This window comes from Biomphalaria glabrata, chromosome 2, assembly GCF_947242115.1.
Source record: "Biomphalaria glabrata chromosome 2, xgBioGlab47.1, whole genome shotgun sequence".
In the NCBI taxonomy this organism is placed as follows: Eukaryota; Metazoa; Mollusca; class Gastropoda; family Planorbidae; genus Biomphalaria; species Biomphalaria glabrata.
In genome coordinates, this window is record NC_074712.1 from 18,517,174 (window position 1) to 18,540,782 (window position 23,609).

At 38.4% G+C, this 23,609-nt stretch overlaps 1 protein-coding gene across 3 annotated transcripts in view; it reads right to left on the bottom strand.

Moving 5' to 3' along the window:
• The window catches only part of LOC106063107 (uncharacterized), a 323,308-nt gene that overhangs the window by 11,230 nt on the left and 288,469 nt on the right, over positions 1–23,609 (bottom strand). For all 3 annotated transcript variants that reach the window (XM_056019554.1, XM_056019553.1, XM_056019555.1), the window contains 13 exons: positions 20,968–21,047; positions 19,946–20,151; positions 17,574–17,690; positions 15,591–15,733; positions 13,814–14,021; positions 8,036–8,155; positions 6,981–7,431; positions 6,296–6,528; positions 5,234–5,366; positions 3,871–4,060; positions 3,078–3,203; positions 870–1,090; positions 135–295 (listed from right to left, as the gene is read on the bottom strand). In XM_056019554.1, the coding sequence (XP_055875529.1) occupies positions 135–295; positions 870–1,090; positions 3,078–3,203; positions 3,871–4,060; positions 5,234–5,366; positions 6,296–6,528; positions 6,981–7,431; positions 8,036–8,155; positions 13,814–14,021; positions 15,591–15,733; positions 17,574–17,690; positions 19,946–20,151; positions 20,968–21,047 (2,389 nt within the window). The remainder of the gene's footprint in view (positions 1–134; positions 296–869; positions 1,091–3,077; positions 3,204–3,870; positions 4,061–5,233; positions 5,367–6,295; positions 6,529–6,980; positions 7,432–8,035; positions 8,156–13,813; positions 14,022–15,590; positions 15,734–17,573; positions 17,691–19,945; positions 20,152–20,967; positions 21,048–23,609) is intronic.

Genomic DNA, 23,609 nt, shown 5'->3' on the forward strand with positions numbered 1-23,609 from the left:
TTAACAGACAGAGTTGATATAAGCTTTGTAGAAAATAGAAGCCGAGACAAGAGACTACATTAAAAAAAAATAATTTAATTTTAATAAATGTCGAAGTTTGGTAATGTCATTAACTATATAGATTTGAGACGTACTGATTTTTTAATGCTCTAATGGCGTCCTTGACACTCGTCTGTGGATAGTTCTTCATGTAACTGTGAATGGCCTTGTAGTTTTTAGCAATGTTGAGATCAGTCGATGAATTGGCGATGGTGGCGTACTTGAACGGTGGTTGTCTGTGATGAGGGTTTTTCAACTACAAAAGACGTTCAGACGTTTGAATAACAGTACTCAGTACATAGTACTCAAGCATTCAGTGTAAGAAAATAGTGAAACATGAATAGATTAGACTGTGTTTCAAATAAGATTGATATATACACGTCTTCCTTGCCCATATTTATGCACAAAGGACTTTACTTTAAACATTTCCAATTTGTTTTGACGCTTACAATCGATTTTTGTAAAGTGTCCTCGAATAACACAGGTAGAAGATCATACGAGCTTAAACCAAAGAAATGGGTATTAAATGTGACCGGGAAAGAGATATAAACTCTTCGCAACCCCTTCTAAACCAATGTTCCCCATCAGCTAAAAAATTATTGAATGAAGTTCCTTTGGCGGAATCACTTTTCCTTGAATCACACCCAGTTTCCCCTGCCTAAGTAAGGCCAGAGTAGCAGCCCTCAAAGCTAATTATGTCAGATACTCAGATATTTTCGAAAGAAAGACAAGGTGTCCTCCGACACATCAAAGTTTTCGGTACAAAAAATAAAGAGTTAAAAAGAGACTTTATAAGAGAGTGTAAATACAAAGAGAATTGAACAACTCACTCTCCAATCTTGTATTCCACTCAGATCGTAGTAGTCATCTTTTGTGATCATGAATGCAGCAAGGTTGGCCGTGTAGGAGGCACAGAACACCACAGCGAACAAAGCCCAGATGTTGGCCAGGAAGCGACTTGCACATCCCCTGGGCTGGTCTGTGGAAACACTGGCTCCGAACAACATCGCCCATATCAACCAGAAGGAACGGAACAATGAAAACTTGTGAACTGCAAATAGTGTAAGGATATTACAATGTTTTGTCAGGAATGCTCGTTGCTTTATAGACATTATGTAATCGTTTTTAAATCAATATGAAAACAAGATCAGGCATTAATAACTGTTTCAAAGCTGTAATGCAGCATTTCTCAGACTATGAGGCTCAATGAGCTTCTATGGAGTGCACGGCGTGCTTATTTATTTTTGTAAAAACACCTATTATAAACACTTGTTGTATTTGCATTCTAGTTATCGATTCATAATTGAGAAACTGGTTTATTTTATCAAGTACTAGCCTGACATTACCCGCGGTTTGCGGGTCTAAGTTTGTGTTTACTAATCTAGTGGATTGGATTTAGATGTACGTTAAAGTTAGCTAATGATCCTTTCAAGTTTTTGTCTTTCGCTACGAAAATAAAATTAGTTTTGCGAAACTGAATTTACCCGAAGCCATTACTTTCATATATATTAAAAACGAAAATAGCGATAGATGAATAGGATATAAAGTACAATTAAAATGGGTTTACCCGATTTGTTAAATGAATGGTATTATAAGTAAGTCAGGACTTTCTGAATTCGCAGATATATGGAACGAATTTATGTAAAAATGCTTTTGAAACAAAATTTAAAGGTCAATTTTATTAAATAATGAAATCAATAGTCTATATTTTGTATTTTCATGTGTCAAAGTAAAAAACTATATGTGCAAAGAGTAGTTCTTAAAATTAGATCTAGATCTAAATCCTTTCGATCTTTTCTCATGTCAACATTGTAAACAAAGCCTAGATCCATAAATACAATAGCTTTAATAGAGTCGGACAACTTTATATTTTTTGAGGGTCTTAAGTTTGTTTTAGGGCTACAATACATTCACTACGGTCTAAGTTAGTACCCAAGGAACATTTCTGCCAAGTTTTATCAAGATTGGTCAAACAGTTTTGATTTCTATTCGTCACACACATACATACGCCTTACTTTCTTCTTTATAGTATAGAAGATATATATAACTAGTAAAAACAGTATTACAAAAGTTAGATTTTAAATGATTATATGATTAAATTAAGTGAGGTCGTCCATAAATACTCCAAGATGGTCTATATAGGCCGGTAAGTACATTATGCTGGTCTATATAAGTCTGTAAATTCTAGAAGCTGGTCTATATAGGTTTGTAAATTCTAGAAACTGGTCTATATAGGTCTGTAAATTCTAGAAGCTGGTTTATATAGGTCTCGAAATACTTGACGCCCTTGTATTCAGATACTCTACAGCGTTTCTCAAACTAAGGGGCTTACAATCATTATTATATAGATGTATGTGGCTCTTTCTGTTCCGATCGACGATGAATGCCCATGATGAATTACTGGTATTGATTGTCTGTCCTTGAATTCAGACAGACTCTGCGATGACTAATTAGATGAACACGACGATCAAGCTGATGATATGTTCTTCTGTCTGGAGTGTCTTACACTTCAGTCTCGGCCTGACCCACAACTTCTGGTCGTGACTTGCTTATAAGAGAATCAAGACGTAGCAGACATGAGACAAAGCTGTGAAGCTCAGGATGCAAGAAAACTCTTGGTGTCTGTCACGTCGAAGATGGTAAATGAAATGTTTCGGTAGCATAGCTGAGACTTCTAGATGACTTAAATAGTCGCAAACATTTTTAGATGGATTTTATATGCCAGTGGTAAAATTTTGAGAATCACTGCTAACATATAAACCTATGTAATTTGTCCACTAATTTTAGGCTGTGTTTTTTAATTGCTGAATCTCTTAGAAATAAACTTTTCGTAAATTGGTTTAATAATATGTAAGACTCAAAAAAGTCAATTTGAATAACTGAAAACATGCATCACAAAAACATTCACTTTTAAAAACATTTAAACTAGAACTAAAAAACTGAAACTAGAACTAAAAAACTGTAAATAGAACTAAAAAACTGAAACTGGAACTTAAAAACTTGTACTGGAACTAAAAACGATAAAAACTAGAACTAACCTCTAAGGGACGTTTTCCCTTGGTCTAAGCCATAAGGACTTAGCCATTCGAAGATAAAGATGGAAGCTCCTGTTGCGTGGACACTAAACAGTAGAATGAGACTCCAAGATGGATAGTCGTAAGGCTCTGTAGAGAAGGAAGTTCTCTTGTTTAATTTGTTAAAGTTTCTTTGTGGAGTAGAAATTTCAGTGTCAAATTTGTTTGAGTGTTTTTTTGCTAGCCAGAAATAAGTAGAATTCACAATATGTACATGCCTCCCCCTCCCCCCCCCCCCCACACCGTTGTCCCTGCGTCGTCCTGCAGACAGGGAGTTGGGCTTTGGGCTAGGATGTAATTATCTTCAAATCTGAAGGAACATTAAAATCAATTCATGCTATTTACAAACAAACCGTGCGCGAAGATATAAGTAACAGCATTTGTGGTAAAGATGTGAAAGTTTAGGTCGCCAGCGCACAATGTTTGCTCGAGAACCAAATACATGAGATCATGATGGTCTTTAAAGGTCATTGATTTAAGATAATGAATATCAGTAAAAAAAAAAAAAAGGTCGTTGTGCTGGTCTTACAACACCGTGGTGAACATCTCTGAGCCGAGAACGGTTAGTTCTGCTTCTACAGCGGTGAGGCTGAGAGAATTGTTTCCAACGGTTTTAGGAACAGAAGACAGCAAAAGGCTGAATACTAACAGAAACTCAATGTAAGGTCGCTGTTTAAAAAGTGTAACTAACATGATACAATTGTACAAAGTGACACAAAACGAAACAAAATCTACAAAGATACTAACTGTACCATACCTAAGAAGGCGGTGGGGGATATGGCGCCCTCCCGTATGGCTACTATAATGGTGATGCCAGTTTGTAGAAACGGCATGGAGAAGTCCACAGCATTTGACCGTTCTGGTGTGATGGACAGCGCCCCGATAGCCATGTCCGCTTTCTTGTGAATGAGCATTCCAACCATCCCTGTCCAGTCTGACTCATTGTTCTGTTAGATACATAAAACATCAAGAGTGCTTATAACAACTGTACTCAGGTTCAATCCAAACAAATGATTTGGAGGTTGTTTCAATGACCTGACTAGTTTTAGTCTAAACCTAATGTTCACCATTAAATATATGATCTAGAGGTAGGAATTTTTTCAATGCCCAATAACAAACATCGTTATCCTGGCTATGGTATTAAACATTTAATATTTTTTAAATACAAATATGTGTTTTTGAACACTTTAGTCGATACGAATATTTCTAAAGTTTTATTACATTTTTAGAGGGTATTCAAAAGAAAAAAAAATCTAATTTCCCACCTTTGTTTTCTATAATTAATATCACACAGTAAATATTTGTGCTACTTTTATTTACGATACGTGCACTTTATTAGATCTTTTCATACATGAAGGACAATCTATAAATAGTTTGTTAGTATATCCTGTGTACAGACTACGGAAACATTAATAAGAGAACTATTTAAAAACAAACTTTTATTACTTTTCATGCAATTTTTTAGCATTTTGAAATCAAATTTTCTAATCTCCTTCGCTTCTAGCACAAAGCAGCTAGTATTAAACACCGGCAACGTCCGTTGATTCCCCCCCCCCCCCATTTATCACAAAATGCTAGTGTTTAACTATTCAAAAATGCTTTATAACTAATTCTTTTAAGATTCGAACATGGGTTGTGAATTCAACCACTCACAATGCTCACGCTTTGTTATATTCACTAATTGATACGCTAATTGTTGCTTATTTTGGCCAGAAAACTCCTCCCCAGTGTATGCATCCTTCTATGGCACGGCCTGCATTATAAACATTTTATACGCATAATGATTTTTGTTTATCCCTTAACCACCCTTATATATATATATTAAAATAGCGTCCTTGACATTGTTTATGCTCTTTATTTCAAAATCTTTCTTAATCTTAATCTTTTCATTTTTTTATGCTTTTTTCATTTCTTCATATCACTTTCTCTTCTTTGACTCTCTTCCTTGATTTTATTTATTCCTTTAAACAATGTGCCTGGCTCTTAATACATCAAAGTGTTCCTACCTCTCTCATACACTATGTCTTGTAGCCCTAACCCTAACCTATAACCCTAACCCTAACCTATAACACTAACCCTAACCTATAACCCTAACCCTAACCTATAACCCTAACCCTTACATTGATTGGACTCCCGTAACTTCCGTCAGCTACCTCTGTCAGCTGCACATCAAAGTTGAGCATCGTGCACAGCCTCTTGAGGAGATCAATGGACAGGCCAGTACAGCAGACGTCACGTGTTTGATTACCTGACCTGGGACACACAAGTGGACAATAGAAGTTCAAGAGAAATGTTATTGATGAGTTCTAACAGCTAGTTCTTTACTAAATGGTACTGCAATATTCAAGACAGATCTTTGAAACCATACCAATTGTGTTTTATCAGCAGGTGGATACATGTCTTGTTAATCTGTTTAGAGCCAATATTTATCTTTTACTTGTTCACAAACATTTCTAATGTTACTTTCTGAAACAGTTTGCCAACAGATTCTGTCCAGTGCACAATTTTATTTGGTTTAATAAGCAATCATGTCTTAGTGTATTAGTAGATTACGCTTAGGCTGGGTTAGGGTTAGGTATATTACGCTTATGCTGGGTTAGGGTTAGGTATATTACGCTTAGGCTGCATGCAAACTACACACTTGAACTGTATGTCAAAAGATAACTTGCAAGATTTTGCGGTAATCTTGTTGTTTTCAGATGAGACAAGATTTTATAGTGCCGTATGTTAAAATCTAGTTATTCCACATTTTTTCCCCATGTCATTAGCTGTGTTTATTTTGTAAGAAAAATGTTTAAAAAACTTCCATAAGCCCCATGCAATTATTCACATCTTCCCACTTACGTTTAGTTATTTATGGTGCCATACAATCATAGTCGTCCATTGTGCAAGCAGCCTAACACTAGATAGTTGATACTTTGGGTCAGATTTAGTTGGGTGTTTTGCCAGGGAAATTGAATTAGTGAGGTCACAGTAAGCTTTCTGTCGTCAAACGTACGTGAAGTAATGAAATAGCTCGTAATGCATACTTAGCTGAGGTGAAGCAGTTCAGACTGAACACCCCCTAAGGTTGGGCCGGAAATATTTTCCCCCATTCTTATATAACTTCTAGACCATTTCAGTTATTCACTTTAAAACTGTTCGTACTCTTAAAGGTCGTGGATACCTAACCAGAAACTTACCTTTGGAGGTGATCGTCGCGGACATAAATGGTACATGGCAGTGCGTTGTTGTCACAGCTGCTGTCTACTTTTAAGGTATCATTCTTCTTCTCAGTATAGATGACGTGAGGGTCCTCAGCCCACGTGACCACCTTCAGCACGTACTTTTCAGGCTTGCCTTTGGGGGGAGTGCTGGCACCTCCGGGCCAGACGATGCCCGTCACGGTCAAGTTGTGTCCATTCCATGTGGCTACCTGTAAGAAAAAAAAAGCAACAAAACAAAATGTAAAGCTATTTTTAAAAAAGCTTATATCAAGTCACTCTGTCTGTCTGTTTGTCTGGTAAAAAGTTTTTACCGTTATTTCTCCCACACCCATTCTCGGATCAAGTTGAAACTTTGCACTCTTATTGGTTGGCATAGACAAGACTTGAATCAATAAAGAAACAACAACAATAAATCAATTAATTACTGGTAATCATTTTTTATACAAACAAGGGAAATTAATCCTTCAGTATTCATAGATATGGCTAATTATGTTAGGTTTGTCTTTAGATAGTTCTCCCACACCTCTTCTCAGATCAAGTTGAAAGTTTTTTAAAAAAATATTTCGCTTGTTATAATAACATTCTTTATACTTGCTAAAATTGTGTAACAATCTTCGCTTAATGTAAACTAAAGGTAACGATGGTGAAAAGAAAGAATTACCTTTTGTAGAATATTTAAACTAAATTTGTCACTAGATTGACGCCTTGGTCGTCTGTGCTTCTCAGCGTACCGCCTTTTGACGTCATTTTTTCCGTACGGCTTCATCTTGGAATTCCCGATTTTCTTTGGGTATTTCCGCGAGCTATTCTTGTACGAGCTAGATCCACTGTTGGCGTCAGGGTCGTCGTTAAGATCAAGGTCTCTATTCTCAGTTCCCTCAGGGTTATCAGGGTTATCAGGGTCAAGGTCGTTGGGACCAGTGAGAGGACCTGATAATCTATCACGGAACAGAGGCTTTCTCGTGAACCCCTCAAAACGAGATTCTCTTGCAGTGTCTCGCGATTTGGAGAAGCCGAAGTCAATATCTCGTTTGGAAGAGAAGGGAGATGTTTTAAGTGGAAACCTGCCACCTCTGGAGTCTGTAGACTTGGATGTGCTCTGTTCTACTTTCCTAAAACAACAATCGATATATGCCACATTAATTATTCTACCTTTGTTTTAAATGAGTTTGTAATCAATAGGGGCAATCATCCAAATTAAACGCTACATTAACAATTCGTTACTTTTCCTTCTTTAAAATATAAGTTATAATATAAAGTACTATTTGTATACAATGTTTAGCGTTTAATTTTCTCTTTGTTATGTGCGGTTACTATAGTATAGCTTGTTCAAGGGAAGTAAACATTAATTTATAGTTGAAAGCACTTCGTCGGTATTATAAATTAAATTTTCTTTCTTATCTCTACTCTCAAAACGAGATAAGTGGTTTCTTTAAAATATACACAATTTAGTGAGGATTAGAAAAGTTTTATCAAATTTACATAAATTTCCTAATTTTAAACCACATAACAGTGCAAATGTCACTTCTTTAACATCTTTTATATACTTTCCAAGTGATACCTAGTGAAACATGAATATTCATACATTACGTTCTATGGTTCATTCAGTAACTTTTCTTGTTCCGCAAACCGAGATAGGCAAATAATTTCGAAATTTCTAATGTTGACTCAATCAACTAAAAGAAAACAACAACAAAACAAACACAAATGTTTTACTCTGTATTTGGACTCTCTGCTCTCGGTTGAACATTTTTAATCCAGAAGTTGTTGAACTTCAAGTAACCCTTGTCATCAAATCCAATTTGATTATTTAGAAATTTGGTTTTCAACAAATATCTAGAACAAAACGAAAAAGAAACAGATCAAAACGACAAATTAAAAACAAAAATTGTGCATCACAATGATGAAAGCCTGAAAGTATAACTTCCCGCATTAAACAAAAACAATACAGAAATAAAGACACATAGATCAAACTTACTGAACATTAATGAACGGAGAAGTAATGTCGGGAATTTCAGAACTTTTTGATGAACATTGTATGGCAGTTGCTTTGTAAAATAAATTGTTTATTAGAAAAATGTCCATGCTTTTTATTCTGCAATCGTTAGATAGTTTTCTATATAATTTCATAGAGTTGAAAATACAACTGAAATTGAGCAAAAGAAACCCACAGCAGTACACATAGTCATGGTTGTAATATTCACTTTTCTAGTGGCGTCACAGTTTAGTATATTCTAACCCTTCCTAATATGAGAAAATCATGCGTACCTGGGTACTAGACGCCACGAGAAAGAGTTTCTGAAGCTCAGAAATGTAGAAAAGCGATTGGCGCACAACTCTGAGGACGCTTAAGGCACTCCCCCAAACATCTAACTGATCAGTTGAGTGGCGAACGTAACTTTTTTTTTATTGTAAAACGTTGAGAAACACTTTCTTAAGCCCGTCACCCGCCATTCAATGCATAGGGATTCAAGCTCTCACCACAGAAATCACAGCCACTTCCCAGACTTTCACAGCTACTTCCCAGACTTTCACAGCTACTTCCCAGACTTTCACAGCCACTTCCCAGACTTTCTCATCTACTTCCCAGACTTTCACAGCCACTTCCCAGACTTTCACAGCCACTTCCCAGCTGGTGCCCACGAAATTCAGAACTCCTAAAAGGCCATGTTTTTAAGTTCCTTTTTTCAGCTTTCATGATAAGACTAATTTCGGTAAACGTTTCGTCTTGTCTAATGATAAGTCTCACAAATGTCAATCGAAGCTCAGACACAGACTTCCCTTACTTTTTGAAAGATGGCTCCTACTTTCCAACCCGACATGATAGGCATCTCCATCGCTCCACTGCCTAAATAGGTGAACTTTTCTATTTGTTCAAGATCTATGTGACCAATGTTTATGTGTGTACTGGGTAACCTGCACCCATTATGCACAACTTTGAGGGCGTCTTTATCCGTCATCTCGTGTATACAAAGTAATACTATGTCGTCTGCAAAATCCAACTCGGTTTGGTTTACGCCATGGGAACAAGAATGCAGCCTGTTTAAAGTATTTTTATGATATCGTCAATGACTACAAGAAAGAGAAATAGAGAGATACAATACAGCCTAATCTCATATCCGTCTCTATGTAGAAGTATTTCACCGTCTGTTGTTACACAACTGCTTGATTTGCTTTAGACATGTCTGCTAAATCTGGATAAATTGTTGCGAGATGCCTTATTCTCTTGCCATTTTCCAGACGCTATCAAACCTTTTTGTGTGTACATGTACAAAACTGGCCAACATCCTGTGTTGGTGTTTCGCAGGACGTATACCTGTTCATTACATTTACCTGTGAGTACATCTTCAATAATCTCTAATACGATATACTCAACTCAAGGTTTCTCAATTCTATAGTTGTACATTTTTAAGTTATGTAATAACTTTTGATAAAATAAAATAAAAAACACCGACATTTAAAAATATACCGGTAATCGAAAACCATTGTTGTGTGTAACAATAAATTAATTGGCATACAGTATATTGTTCAACATAAAGAGACAATATATAGAATAGTTGTTTATTTTTTAGGGCAGATATTTTCCTTAAAGGGGGAGGGGGGGTGACACCGACCCTAGTGACTCCCAATGCATCTTTCAACTAACTTTTGATAATTTAATTAGGAAATAATGAAAGATAGCATGATTGATTGGTGAATTTGAATATTCTTATAGACACGCTTCACTAACCACCAACAATGTCCATGAAAGACAACGGTAGCCCTTTACGCAGTGGCGTAACTAAGGGGGGGGGAGAAATTTAAAATCCCCTCGGGCCCCCACCTAGGGGGGGCCCCCAAATGGGTGTCCGAAATTTATTTATAAATACATACATTAATATATTTGATTGACAAATAGTGTCAACGGGTGTCTTTTTTTTCAACATTTATGGATTAAAAATTTATCACAAAGACTAAACCTAGATCTAGGTCTATCAGTACGTTGACTTTGTTGACATTTTAAAAATATTTTTTCCCACAGAGATCAAAGTTTTTTTTTAAAGTTAGTTTTACATTTTAAACTTTGTTGCCACGAATAAAACTGCATGATATACAGCGAATTCCAGGTATCTTATTACCTTTACTAATAATAGATCTAAATGGCGAGTATTTTATGGCTACACTAATTAACCTTGAAGCAAAATTTACAGAATCGAGTATAACAGATCCAAAAGTTATTCTTAATAATGCAAGAATAGTCCATTATTAGGGTTTGGCGTCTTTAATTTCAGAATTAAACTTCACTCTCGAGTTATTACCCCTCTATTCATCTTTCCTCAATCCAATGGAAACTCTATTTTTATTTCCATCTAATCCTTTTGCTTTCGCACAAAACATAAACAACAAACAATAACGTAATATCATATAATATTAGCACATCCTTCCTTTTGAAGTTATTATCACACCCTTCCTTTTAAAGTTCTTAAGAGTGATATCTACCATTTGGAGGCCCTATGCAAAACTGATCGCGCGGGGCCTAGTCTGGGTAGGGATGAGCATAATGTCAATATTATTTTTTTTTTGAATTAGAAAATAGGCCTACTTTCGTCTTTGCAATACATTTTTATCAAATGAAAGCTCGAAATGCCACTTTTTATTTATTGGCACCCCAAAATGTCAATTTCGTCTATTCTTCAGGAGATTTGAATAAATTCAAAAAAAGTTCAGGACTTTATCGTATATTTTGCCTTTTCATGAGATTTCCTGGAGGCCCTGGAAAATCAGGAGGTCACGAAAACCCTGTTATTTTATATACGTTATAATGGTTTAATTTAATAATGTACACTTAGAATTAGCGCGTGTCCTATGAAAGCGCGGGGCCCACTGCGACCGCATAGGCTGCAGTGGCATAAGGCCGGCCCTGTCTACTAGGAACTTTAACAATTCGTCCACTTCTGGTTGTCTTGACTGGCACAACAAGTTCTCTAGACGTTGGTCTATAACTGTCTGTTTCGTTTGTTCCAACAGTTTGCAGTTCATTGTCTCCATCGGTATCATAGTACCCAGAGATGTCTTCATCGAAACTCTTATTCAAAAAGCGTTGATTTCTTCTGTATGTTTTTCCGTTTGTCTTTAAGATGTAAGATCTGGGTGCTGAATGTTTTTATGACAACTGCTTTCTGCCATGTTTGACCTAGACGAACTCTCCGACAGAATAATCTTTAGGTAGTCTTGCTTTTGCATTGTATTTCACTTTGCTTTTCATCTGTCGTTCGTTGAGTAATGTCTCTGCATTTTCAGCTACCGATGGTTTAAATAGTTTGGGATCAGTTCGAATGATTCCCTGAGTCTTCTACTCGTCACCAGTTGTGATGGTGAATACGGCAGTCCACTTATCGGAGTATTTCTATACTCGAGCATAACGAGATATGGATCTTTCCCACTTTTGTATGCTCTGAATCCTTTTGTTTGCGCACAAAACATAAACAACCAACAATGACGTAGTACCATATAATATTAGGACAGAATCTTCTTCATGCAGTGGAAAATTAAGAATTTTTTGCCTATCTTGAATTCTGGTCAAAGCTCTTGCTCCCAATTAATATAGTTCGGAAGAAACTACAAAAGTCTGGACTGCATAAATGGAAAGCTGCTAAAGAAATTAGTACCCTTTCATGCTTTCTGCAAAATGATGAGAAACTGACAAAAACCCAATCCATCAAAAAAGCAAAAGAAGGTAGTGAATACTATGGATTCCCTGTAATCCCTGTGGGAAGCGTGGTCGAGAGGCTAAGTGCGCTTGAACTTGGCTTGTCTTGGCTACCTAGAAGGGGACTCGAGGTTCGACACCCGACTCGGGCAGAGTTGCGTTTACTGAGCGCCTAAAGGCAGAATTTTTTGCCTATCTTGAATTCTGGTCAAAGCTCTTGCTCCCAATTAATATAGTTCGGAAGAAACTACAAAAGTCTGGACTGCATAAATGGAAAGCTGCTAAAGAAATTAGTACCCTTTCATGCTTTCTGCAAAATGATGAGAAACTGACAAAAACCCAATCCATCAAAAAAGCAAAAGAAGGTAGTGAATACTATGGATTCCCTGTAATCCCTGTGGGAAGCGTGGTCGAGAGGCTAAGTGCGCTTGAACTTGGCTTGTCTTGGCTACCTAGAAGGGGACTCGAGGTTCGACACCCGACTCGGGCAGAGTTGCGTTTACTGAGCGCCTAAAGGCAGAGCGGAAAACCAACTCCTAGATTGGACCAAAGCGCTCTGAGCATGCTATAAGCATGAAAGTAACGCTATATAAAAGCTATAGAAGAAAGAAAAGTTGAGATGGGAAGTTGAGTTCTAATGTAGGACTGCAATTCAACAGATTTCATATGGAGATGAAGGGCATTTTCAAAGGCTGGAAAGAAAATGGATACCTTTGGGTTTCTTCTTGAACCAAGACACCTGTTAGATGAAGACCCGCTCATGACAAACTGTGCTACTTTTCCTGTTTGTATGATGTCATTGATGCACGAGCACTCTTCATCAACAAACCAGTAATACAATCACCAATAGACATATTGAGGAAACAGGCTTCATATGGTAATTACGTGTGCTCAAACTTTGCAACCTCCTCCGAATACTGCTAACTCAGGCCACTTCCATTACGTCATGTGAGAGATCATTCTCAAAGCTCAAGTTCATCAAAAGCTATCTCAGAAGCACAATGACACAAGAAAGGCTTATCATGGCTTTAATGTCAGTGAAGTCACAAATACTAGAAAGTATCGATGTAGTTGATGTTATAGATGTCTTTGCTGCACAGAATGCACGACGTGAAGCGATATCAATTGAGATTTGTCACTTGTGCATTATTTAACTAATAAACAAAGCTTTTATTCATTAAAAGAGTCTTGATTACTTTTTGTTAAGTTTACTGATATACTGAACCAATTTGATTTGGGGCTTATATATCTTTGCGTACATTATTCCATGTCATATGTCGAATGTCAAAATGCAAGGGGCCCCCAAAGAGGTCAATCCCCCCGGGCCCCCAAATCCCTAGTTACGCCCCTGCCTTTACGCGCCATTGTCTTCACCTCGTGAAATGGAGCAGAGTTAAAGCTCTTCAAACACAGAGACGTGGGCAGAGATGTAGGTCACACTAAACTAGAAAATTGAACTGGACCTAAGAGAACTACATCAAGTTGACTAAGCCACCACTTAGTCTGTACTCTCTGCTTTTGAAAACAAGGCCAAAGGTTCACATGAAAAACTGAACAATATGCGCGTTAATTGAAGAGACTATTGCGAACTATTAGAGAACAGAACAAAGTAGTCCAGATTGTTGCTAGAGACTCAACTATTAGAGAACAGAACAAAGTAGTCAAGATTGTTGCTAGAGACTCAACTATTAGAGAACAGAACAAAGTAGTCAAGATTGTTGCTAGAGACTCAACGTTTCCATTTTCTTTAAAATAGTTTGATTTATTTTTGTTTAGGTTAAAGGTCGAACTGATATCGCACTTACTTGTACAAATGTTCCCCATACTTCCAATACAAAGACCGAGCCGATTGGTTGGTTGCCTGGCTTCGCACATCGCACGAGAAGTGAGTCTGGAAATCAACAGACTCAAATTCTTTGGATACAGCCATCATCTTCAGCGCCGAGTACCACATTTTGCTCACTTGGTTGTGCAATTCTTTGACCTGACTCGCGTACGAGTCAAAGCCGATAACTGCAAACATAGACAAATAACAAAAAGTAAGTTTCATCAGGCTTTTGAGAAGAAGTTGTGCATGAGCATGTTAAAATGTATGAATTAATTAACAAGCAAAATAAAATAAAATCATTAAAAAAAAGATTATCTAAGGATAAGAATTCAACATTTATAGTCATATATTTCAGTATTGTAACATTTATTTCTTTTTTTTATAATATAAAACAAAATTAATTAGTTAGCTAATTGTTTTATTTCCCAACGATTCGTGTTTTATTAGAGAAAAGGAATAAAGTGTCAACAAAGTTGGAACTTGATCGGAGAATGGGAAAAGGAGAAATTACGTGTTCAAAATTTGTACCAGACAGACAGACAGACTGACAGACAGACAGACTGACACACAGAGTGTTTTGATATCAGCTTTGTAAACCATTAAACCACTGTTACATAAGATCTGAACGATGTGGTCGTCTCCTTTCCATAAGGACTAAAACAGAAAGATTTAAAAACTCCTATATCCCACTTTCGGTCAGAGTATTACATTCATAAAGCGCTGGTTGTGAGTGTGTATGTGTTTTGGTGAGTGAATGTTGTTCGATTTTTTCATCCATATTGTTTTTGTACAGTAGTTACGCTGATATTGTCAATTGTAGTCAAACTGAATTTCCATTTGATTGGATCAATAATAAATTATAATATCTTATCTTAAAAGCTTGGCTTTTGCATTTCATCAAAATATATTATGTTTAAAGAGAATTTTCAAGCAAACATTAAAAAGCACCAAAACACAGCCTACTTCAACACACAACCTCCTTCAGCCTACTTCAACACACAACCTACTTCAACACACAACCTCCTTCAACACACAGCCTACTTCAACACACAGCCTACTTCAACAAAAAGCCTACTTCAACACACAGCCTCCTTCAACACACAGCCTACTTCAACTCACAGCCTCCTTCAACACACAGCCTACTTCAACACACAGCCTACTTCAACACACAACCTCCTTCAACACACAACCTCCTTCAACACACAGCCTCCTTCAACACACAGCCTCCTTCAACACACAGCCTCCTTCAACACACAGCCTCCTTCAACACACAACCTCCTTCAACACACAGCCTACTTCAACACACAGCCTACTTCAACACACAGCCTACTTCAACCCACAGCCTACTTCAACACACAACCTCCTTCAACACACAACCTACTTCAACACACAGCCTACTTCAACACACAGCCTACTTCAACACACAGCCTACTCCAACTCACAGCCTCCTTCAACACACAGCCTCCTTCAACACACAGCCTCCTTCAACACACAGCCTCCTTCAACACACAGCCTCCTTCAACACACAGCCTCCTTCAACACACAACCTACTTCAACACACAACCTACTTCAACACACAGCCTACTTCAACACACAGCCTACTTCAACACACAACCTACTTCAACACACAACCTCCTTCAACACACAGCCTACTTCAACACACAGCCTACTTCAACACACAGCCTACTTCAACACACAGCCCACTTCAAAACACGCAAACTTAGAATGTCTCAGAATGTAAAAAACAATGTTACCAAAAGACCCAACAGGGTAGGTTTTTTTGATAGTGTCCCTTGAGGCAGCCTGCTTCATTGCAGGGAGGGTAAATATCCACACGTAGTCCTCTCTGGTCAGACCTAGTCTCTCGGCTCTCTCCATCACGGACAGCACAATCTCACTGGCAAAGAGAAAGTGGTTCAAGTTTTTGTTATTTCTAACTTGGCATAATAATGTCTACGTTGAAACTCTTGCCACAAGGAGATCTCATTGTAATGTCTTTGAGACAATCGAACATCTCTAAATTACTGCAACAATAATTGAGTGTTCACAAACTAATCGGCTCGCTTAAAGACAAGCTGTTATTGATGAAAAGTTAACTATACGTCTGTGCGTCTTTCAAATTTAGATATAAAAATTTGATTTCTAATCATCGCCTTTATCAAGACTGAAATAAGTGCCTCACATGTCTACTTATTGTCAATGTCTGTTTATTGGCAATGTCTGTTTCTGGAAATGTCTGTTTCTTGTGAATGTCTACTTCTTGGCAATGTCGGTTACGAAGCAATGTCTTCTTGATAATGTTACTTATTTAACATTATCTCTTATTTCATGTTACCTCTTGCTTGACAATGTTTCTTATTTATTAATGTCTCTTATTTTAAAATGTATCTTGGTCTCTTAATTGACAAGATCTTATATTCGACAATTTGGTAATGTTTTCAGTAAATGAGCAAGTCTCTCAGACACAGTGGACTAACTTAGCAGCGAGTCTCTAAGACACAGTGGACTAACAACAGCAAGTCTCTAAGACACAGTGGACTAACTTAGCAGCGAGTCTCTAAGACACAGTGGACTAACTTAGCAGCAAGTCTCTAAGACACAGTGGACTAACTTAGCAGCAAGTCTCTAAGACACAGTGGACTAACTTAGCAGCGAGTCTCTAAGACACACTGGACTAACTTAGCAGCGAGTCTCTAAGACACACTGGACTAACTTAGCAGCGAGTCTCTAAGACACAGTGGACTAACTTAGCAGCGAGTCTCTAAGACACAGTGGACTAACTTAGCAGCAAGTCTCTAAGACACAGTGGACTAACTTAGCAGCAAGTCTCTAAGACACAGTGGACTAACTTAGCAGCGAGTCTCTAAGACACAGTGGACTAACTTAGCAGCGAGTCTCTAAGACACACTGGACTAACTTAGCAGCGAGTCTCTAAGACACACTGGACTAACTTAGCAGCGAGTCTCTAAGACACAGTGGACTAACTTAGCAGCGAGTCTCTAAGACACAGTGGACGAACTTAGCAGCGAGTCTCTAAGACACAGTGGACTAACTTAGCAGCGAGTCTCTAAGACACAGTGGACTAACTTAGCAGCGAGTCTCTAAGACACAGTGGACTAACTTAGCAGCGAGTCTCTAAGACACAGTGGACTAACTTAGCAGCGAGTCTCTAAGACACAGTGGACTAACTTAGCAGCGAGTCTCTAAGACACAGTGGACTAACTTAGCAGCGAGTCTCTAAGACACAGTGGACTAACTTAGCAGCGAGTCTCTAAGACACAGTGGACTAACTTAGCAGCGAGTCTCTAAGACACAGTGGACTAACTTAGCAGCGAGTCTCTAAGACACAGTGGACTAACTTAGCAGCAAGTCTCTAAGACACAGTGGACTAACTTAGCAGCAAGTCTCTAAGACACAGTGGACTAACTTAGCAGCGAGTCTCTAAGACACAGTGGACTAACTTAGCAGCGAGTCTCTAAGACACAGTGGACTAACTTAGCAGCGAGTCTCTAAGACACAGTGGACTAACTTAGCAGCGAAACTCTAAGACACAGTGGACTAACTTAGCAGCGAGTCTCTAAGACACAGTGGACTAACTTAGCAGCGAGTCTCTAAGACACAGTGGACTAACTTAGCAGCAAGTCTCTAAGACACAGTGGATTAACTTAGCAGTAAGTCTCTAGGACACAGTGGACTAACTTAGCAGCAAGTCTCTAAGACACAGTGGACTAACTTACTCGTTCCCATGGACCAGTATGATTCGTGTGTCCCTGTCCAGCTCGTCGGTCAGTTTCTCATCGATAGCCTCAAGGTTTTGAAAATCCGTTACATTTAAATAGGAGAGAAGACGATACCTGAAACATAGAGAGAAACATGTAGAGAATCATATAGAGAAACATATAGAGAATCATATTGTCACCATCTCAAAGTTGGTGCCATAGTGTAGAAACCATATTTCAGTATTGTGAATGAATTTCTATATTGTGAATGTTAGTCACAACTAATGTTGCACTAAGGTGAACACTTTTGACCTTAAGTGAACAAGAGTTAAGGGCAGTCAGTCAATATAGGGAAATGGTAGCAAGCACTTGATAGAGTCACTTGATATAGTCAGTTGAGTTAGTTGCTTAAAGGAGTTAGTTATAGACAGTTGAGAGAAAGAGTTGTTAGAGTTACTTAGTGGTAGACAGTTGAGAGAAAGAGTTGTTAGAGTTACTTAGTGGTAGACAGTTGAGAGAAAGAGTTGTTAGAGTTACTTAGTGGTAGACAGTTGAGAGAAAGAGTTGTTAGAGTTACTTAGTGGTAGACAGTTGAGAGAAAGAGTTGTTAGAGTTACTTAGTGGTAGACAGTTGAGAGAAAGAGTTGTTAGAGTTACTTAGTGGTAGACAGTTGATACAAGGAGTAAGAATAGTTACAAAGTTATTATTATATTCGCCATATTTCTAAGAGGATTAATACTGATCATTCCTGAATTGAATTGTGTATTATATTCACTATGTAATGTTATTACTTATATAAAACTATTATTATTTGTGTCTGCTACATCAAGTGTCATTTCCTTATTCTGTGCAAGTGAAGTATGATCGCATTATAATATGAACCCAATGTCACCACCACGCCTACATGGATAAAATAAACAATAATATCCTAGTGCCCAAAATATAACCACGGTGACACATAGAGAGAAACAATAGAGAGAAACATAGAGAGAAACATAGAGAGAAACAATAGAGAAACATAGAGAGAAACATAGAGAGAAACATAGAGAGAAACATAGAGAGAAACATAGAGAGAAACATAGAGAGAAACATAGAGAGAAACATAGAGAGAAACATAGAGAGAAACATAGAGAGAAACAATAGAGAAACATAGAGAGAAACATAGAGAGAAACATAGAGAGAAACAATAGAGAAACATAGAGAGAAACATAGAGAGAAACATAGAGAGAAACAATAGAGAAACATAGAGAGAAACATAGAGAGAAACATAGAGAGAAACATAGAGAGAAACAATAGAGAAACATAGAGAGAAACATAGAGAGAAACATAGAGAGAAACAATAGAGAAAAATAGAGAGAAACATAGAGAGAAACAATAGAGAGAAACATAGAGAGAAACATATAGAGAAACATAGAGAGAAACATAGAGAGAAACAATAGAGAGAAACATAGAGAGAAACAATAGAGAGAAACATAGAGAGAAACATAGAGAGAAACAATAGAGAAACATAGAGAGAAACATAGAGAGAAACATAGAGAGAAACATAGAGAGAAACATAGAGAGAAACAATAGAGAAACATAGAGAGAAACATAGAGAGAATAGAGAATCAAACAAGTTCACTTCTTAGACGTCTCAATTCCAACTGATAGATAACAAATTAACACTAATAATAGTTTATCAATTAACGACTACGCCAGGAGACATTGTTTTAGTAAAAATAGAAATAGTTTTGTTTTTCTTTAGGTGTCAACTTTCAGACAAGAAGGAACAAGCTGGAAAGTAATGACTTTGTCATGTCTATGTATTTCTCACTTCTCGTTATAGCAAATTGTTACTCCTTCTACCCATTGATTAGAATACGTAAGCTTACCAATAAATACAATGATATTTGTTTCATGTAATTAATATTTACGGCCATAGACATAGAAATATATAAATGTCTGTGCTTACAACTGTGGAAATGAATTAGTTAATTCTTTAAAATTACTTCCTTTCATGACCAGAAAGCGAAACAAAATTATTGCTTTTGTATCGTGTGTGTCGTCCTCGCTCGTATGGTCTGCTTAGTGCTATTTCTTTTGTCAGCATGTATGAGAAATACCACTGAGCTGAGTTTGTCTAAAATTTAAAAATTCCAAGTCTGTATGAAAATTTAAACGCTACACCTCTCTCTCTGAGTCATCCCTAAATATGCCGCCCAGTCACAGATCCCATTACAGACCTATAAAATATTTGGGTTGTCTGAATCAGCCAGGAAAACCAACGACATAGCAGCTGATTAACATGCATGTCTAGATTGACACATGGATACACTTAGGACGTAAGTATCTTCTCTTTTGAAGGGACGTCTGTAACGTCTAAGATGTCTGCTAGTAATACGTGACTTACGCAAAAATCTCTACGCCGTAAACGCTGATATTGTATTTCCTGTTGGAGTCCTCAACTTTCTGGCGGATGGTTTCAATGTAGGACTCGCACCCATTTGGCAGAGCACACAGAAACGAGAAATCCGTCCAGCCAAATTTCTTCAGGAAGGCGAAGAATGCTTCCATCATTTGGTTGATGGTTGGCGCCAGTTCAAGAGTTAATGCTCTCTGAAATATAGCATGCAGTAGGAAGTCTACAGGATGAAATAAAACACTATACACATTGGTATGGTAAATAAATGCATAAAGAATTGTTTCAATTGTTTCAATAGTGTTTCATCTGGCATGTTTGGATTCACTTGACCGGGAAATCAAGACGTCGCATGACAGTTCTATCAAAGATAAACAGAGTAGCGCTTAACTAACAAGCAAAATATAGAAAAATATACTTTTAAAAAAAGCTTCTATTAGGGAAACAGCCACTTAATTACTTCCATATCTCTCTATACTAAAATATGTATTTATGAATCTATATATATCTAGCAAAGAGCAAGTAAATATCCTTGATGGGTCATATATAGGTTAGGGAATATCCTTCAACTTGATATTCCAAAATAACATTAACATTACACGTTTGATGGAAAGGAAATGGCTGCTTTCGTTTTCAAACGAGGCAATGAGTCCGCGCGGGGCTAATTCAATCACAGCACAAAGTATGGGCAAACGAGTTGTCAATGGGGGGCAATGTTTGAGTTCCAAGTTGCACTCCTTCACACACACACAAACACACGCTTTCGTGAACACTGTGACATAACGTGGTAGACTTTGTTTCTAAGCATGTTTTAGTTTTTTTAACTGCAATCTAGTTCCTTATCTCAACTTCTGTAATTGTGTGTTCCAATTCAGTTTTTGTGGTAAAATTTGATGTTATGATTGTATTAATCATCACAATTTCCCCCCCCCCCATATGTGACGTTTTGCCTAATTGTTAGTTAAAAATGCAAATGAATTCTAATCCTCATTTACAGTCTACAAAAGTTTTACCTTAGAATGTTCAGGCGATACTGTGTCGTAAGATATCACCGGAAGTCCGAGGGACTCAAACGTCTGCCGGAAGTAGTTTGCTGCAAAAGGCAAATATAGTTGTTAATAATCTTTGATAAAAATGAAAGATAAATAATAATTAAAAAAAAAAACTAGCTCTGTATGTAGATATAAAGTAATTAACATGAAAATAAATAAATTTATTCCTCAAAGCGTCCCAAACTATGGGATAGAGACCAAGTACTGGTATTAGCCCGCCTTCTTAGACCCTGATTGAAAACTGATTTTGTTTTAAACAATTCGAGTTGACTCTTCTACAATAATATAACAGTTGACCTTTCAATGACATTGTTGAATAGACTCTTACAGGTAGATAATAAAAGAAAGGTAGATTTTAAAAAAAAAATTTTACCCCCTCCCTCAACATGTGTTTGGATAAAAGAAATGCAAAAGAAATGATGTATTTGAAATGAAAGCAAAAAAAGAGAGGTTGTGCCACCCGGTGCGGTAAGTCAGTGAAGTCCAGAGAGGTTGTATCACCCGGTGCGGTAAGTCAATGAAGTCCAGAGAGGTTGTATCACCCGGTGCGGTAAGTCAATGAAGTCCAGAGAGGTTGTATCACCCGGTGCGGTAAGTCAGTGAAGTCCAGAGAGGTTGTATCACTCGGTGCGGTAAGTCAATGAAGTCCAGAGAGGTTGTGTCACTCGGTGTGGTAAGTCAGTGAAGTCCAGAGAGGTTGTATCACCAGGTGTGGTAAGTCAGTGAAGTCCAGAGAGGTTGTATCACCCGGTGCGGTAAGTCAATGAAGTCCAGAGAGGTTGTATCACCCGGTGCGGTAAGTCAATGAAGTCCAAAGAGGTTGTATCACCCGGTGCAGTAAGTCAGTGAAGTCCAGAGAGGTTGTATCACTCGGTGCAGTAAGTCAATGAAGTCCAGAGAGGTTGTATCACCAGGTGTGGTAAGTCAATGAAGTCCAGAGAGGTTGTGTCACTCGGTGTGGTAAGTCAATGAAGTCCAGAGAGGTTGTATCACCCGGTGCGGTAAGTCAATGAAGTCCAGAGAGGTTGTATCACTCGGTGTGGTAAGTCAGTGAAGTCCAGAGAGGTTGTGTCACCCGGTGCGGTAAGTCAGTGAAGTCCAGAGAGGTTGTATCACTCGGTGTGGTAAGTCAGTGAAGTCCAGAGAGGTTGTGTCACTCGGTGTGGTAAGTCAGTGAAGTCCAGAGAGGTTGTATCACTCGGTGAGGTAAGTCAGTGAAGTCCAGAGAGGTTGTGTCACTCGGTGTGGTAAGTCAGTGAAGTCCAGAGAGGTTGTGTCACTCGGTGTGGTAAGTCAGTGAAGTCCAGAGAGGTTGTATCACCAGGTGCGGTAAGTCAATGAAGTCCAGAGAGGTTGTATCACTCGGTGCGGTAAGTCAATGAAGTCCAGAGAGGTTGTATCACTCGGTGCGGTAAGTCAGTGAAGTCCAGAGAGGTTGTGTCACTCGGTGCGGTAAGTCAATGAAGTCCAGAGAGGTTGTATCACTCGGTGCGGTAAGTCAGTGAAGTAGAGAGAGGTTGTGTCACCCGGTGTGGTAAGTCAGTGAAGTCCAGAGAGGTTGTATCACCCGGTGTGGTAAGTCAATGAAGTCCAGAGAGGTTGTATCACCCGGTGTGGTAAGTCAGTGAAGTCCAGAGAGGTTGTATCACCCGGTGTGGTAAGTCAATGAAGTCCAGAGAGGTTGTGTCACCCGGTGTGGTAAGTCAGTGAAGTCCAGAGAGGTTGTATCACCCGGTGTGGTAAGTCAATGAAGTCCAGAGAGGTTGTATCACCCGGTGTGGTAAGTCAATGAAGTCCAGAGAGGTTGTATCACCCGGTGTGGTAAGTCAATGAAGTCCAGAGAGGTTGTATCACCCGGTGTGGTAAGTCAATGAAGTCCAGAGAGGTTGTGTCACCCGGTGTGGTAAGTCAGTGAAGTCCAGAGAGGTTGTATCACCCGGTGTGGTAAGTCAGTGAAGTCCAGAGAGGTTGTATCACCCGGTGGGGTAAGTCAATGAAGTCCAGAGAGGTTGTATCACCCGGTGTGGTAAGTCAGTGAAGTCCAGAGAGGTTGTGTCACCCGGTGTGGTAAGTCAATGAAGTCCAGAGAGGTTGTGTCACCCGGTGTGGTAAGTCAGTGAAGTCCAGAGAGGTTGTGTCACCCGGTGCGTAAGTCAATGAAGTCCAGAGAGGTTGTGTCACTCGGTGTGGTAAGTCAATGAAGTCCTGAGAGGTTGTGTCACTCGGTGTGGTAAGTCAATGAAGTCCAGAGAGGTTGTGTCACTCGGTGTGGTAAGTCAATGAAGTCCAGAGAGGTTGTGTCACTCGGTGTGGTAAGTCAATGAAGTCCAGAGAGGTTGTGTCACTCGGTGTGGTAAGTCAGTGAAGTCCAGAGAGGTTGTGTCACTCGGTGTGGTAAGTCAGTGAAGTCCAGAGAGGTTGTGTCACTCGGTGTGGTAAGTCAGTGAAGTCCAGAGAGGTTGTATCACTCGGTGAGGTAAGTCAGTGAAGTCCAGAGAGGTTGTGTCACTCGGTGTGGTAAGTCAGTGAAGTCCAGAGAGGTTGTATCACTCGGTGAGGTAAGTCAGTGAAGTCCAGAGAGGTTGTATCACTCGGTGAGGTAA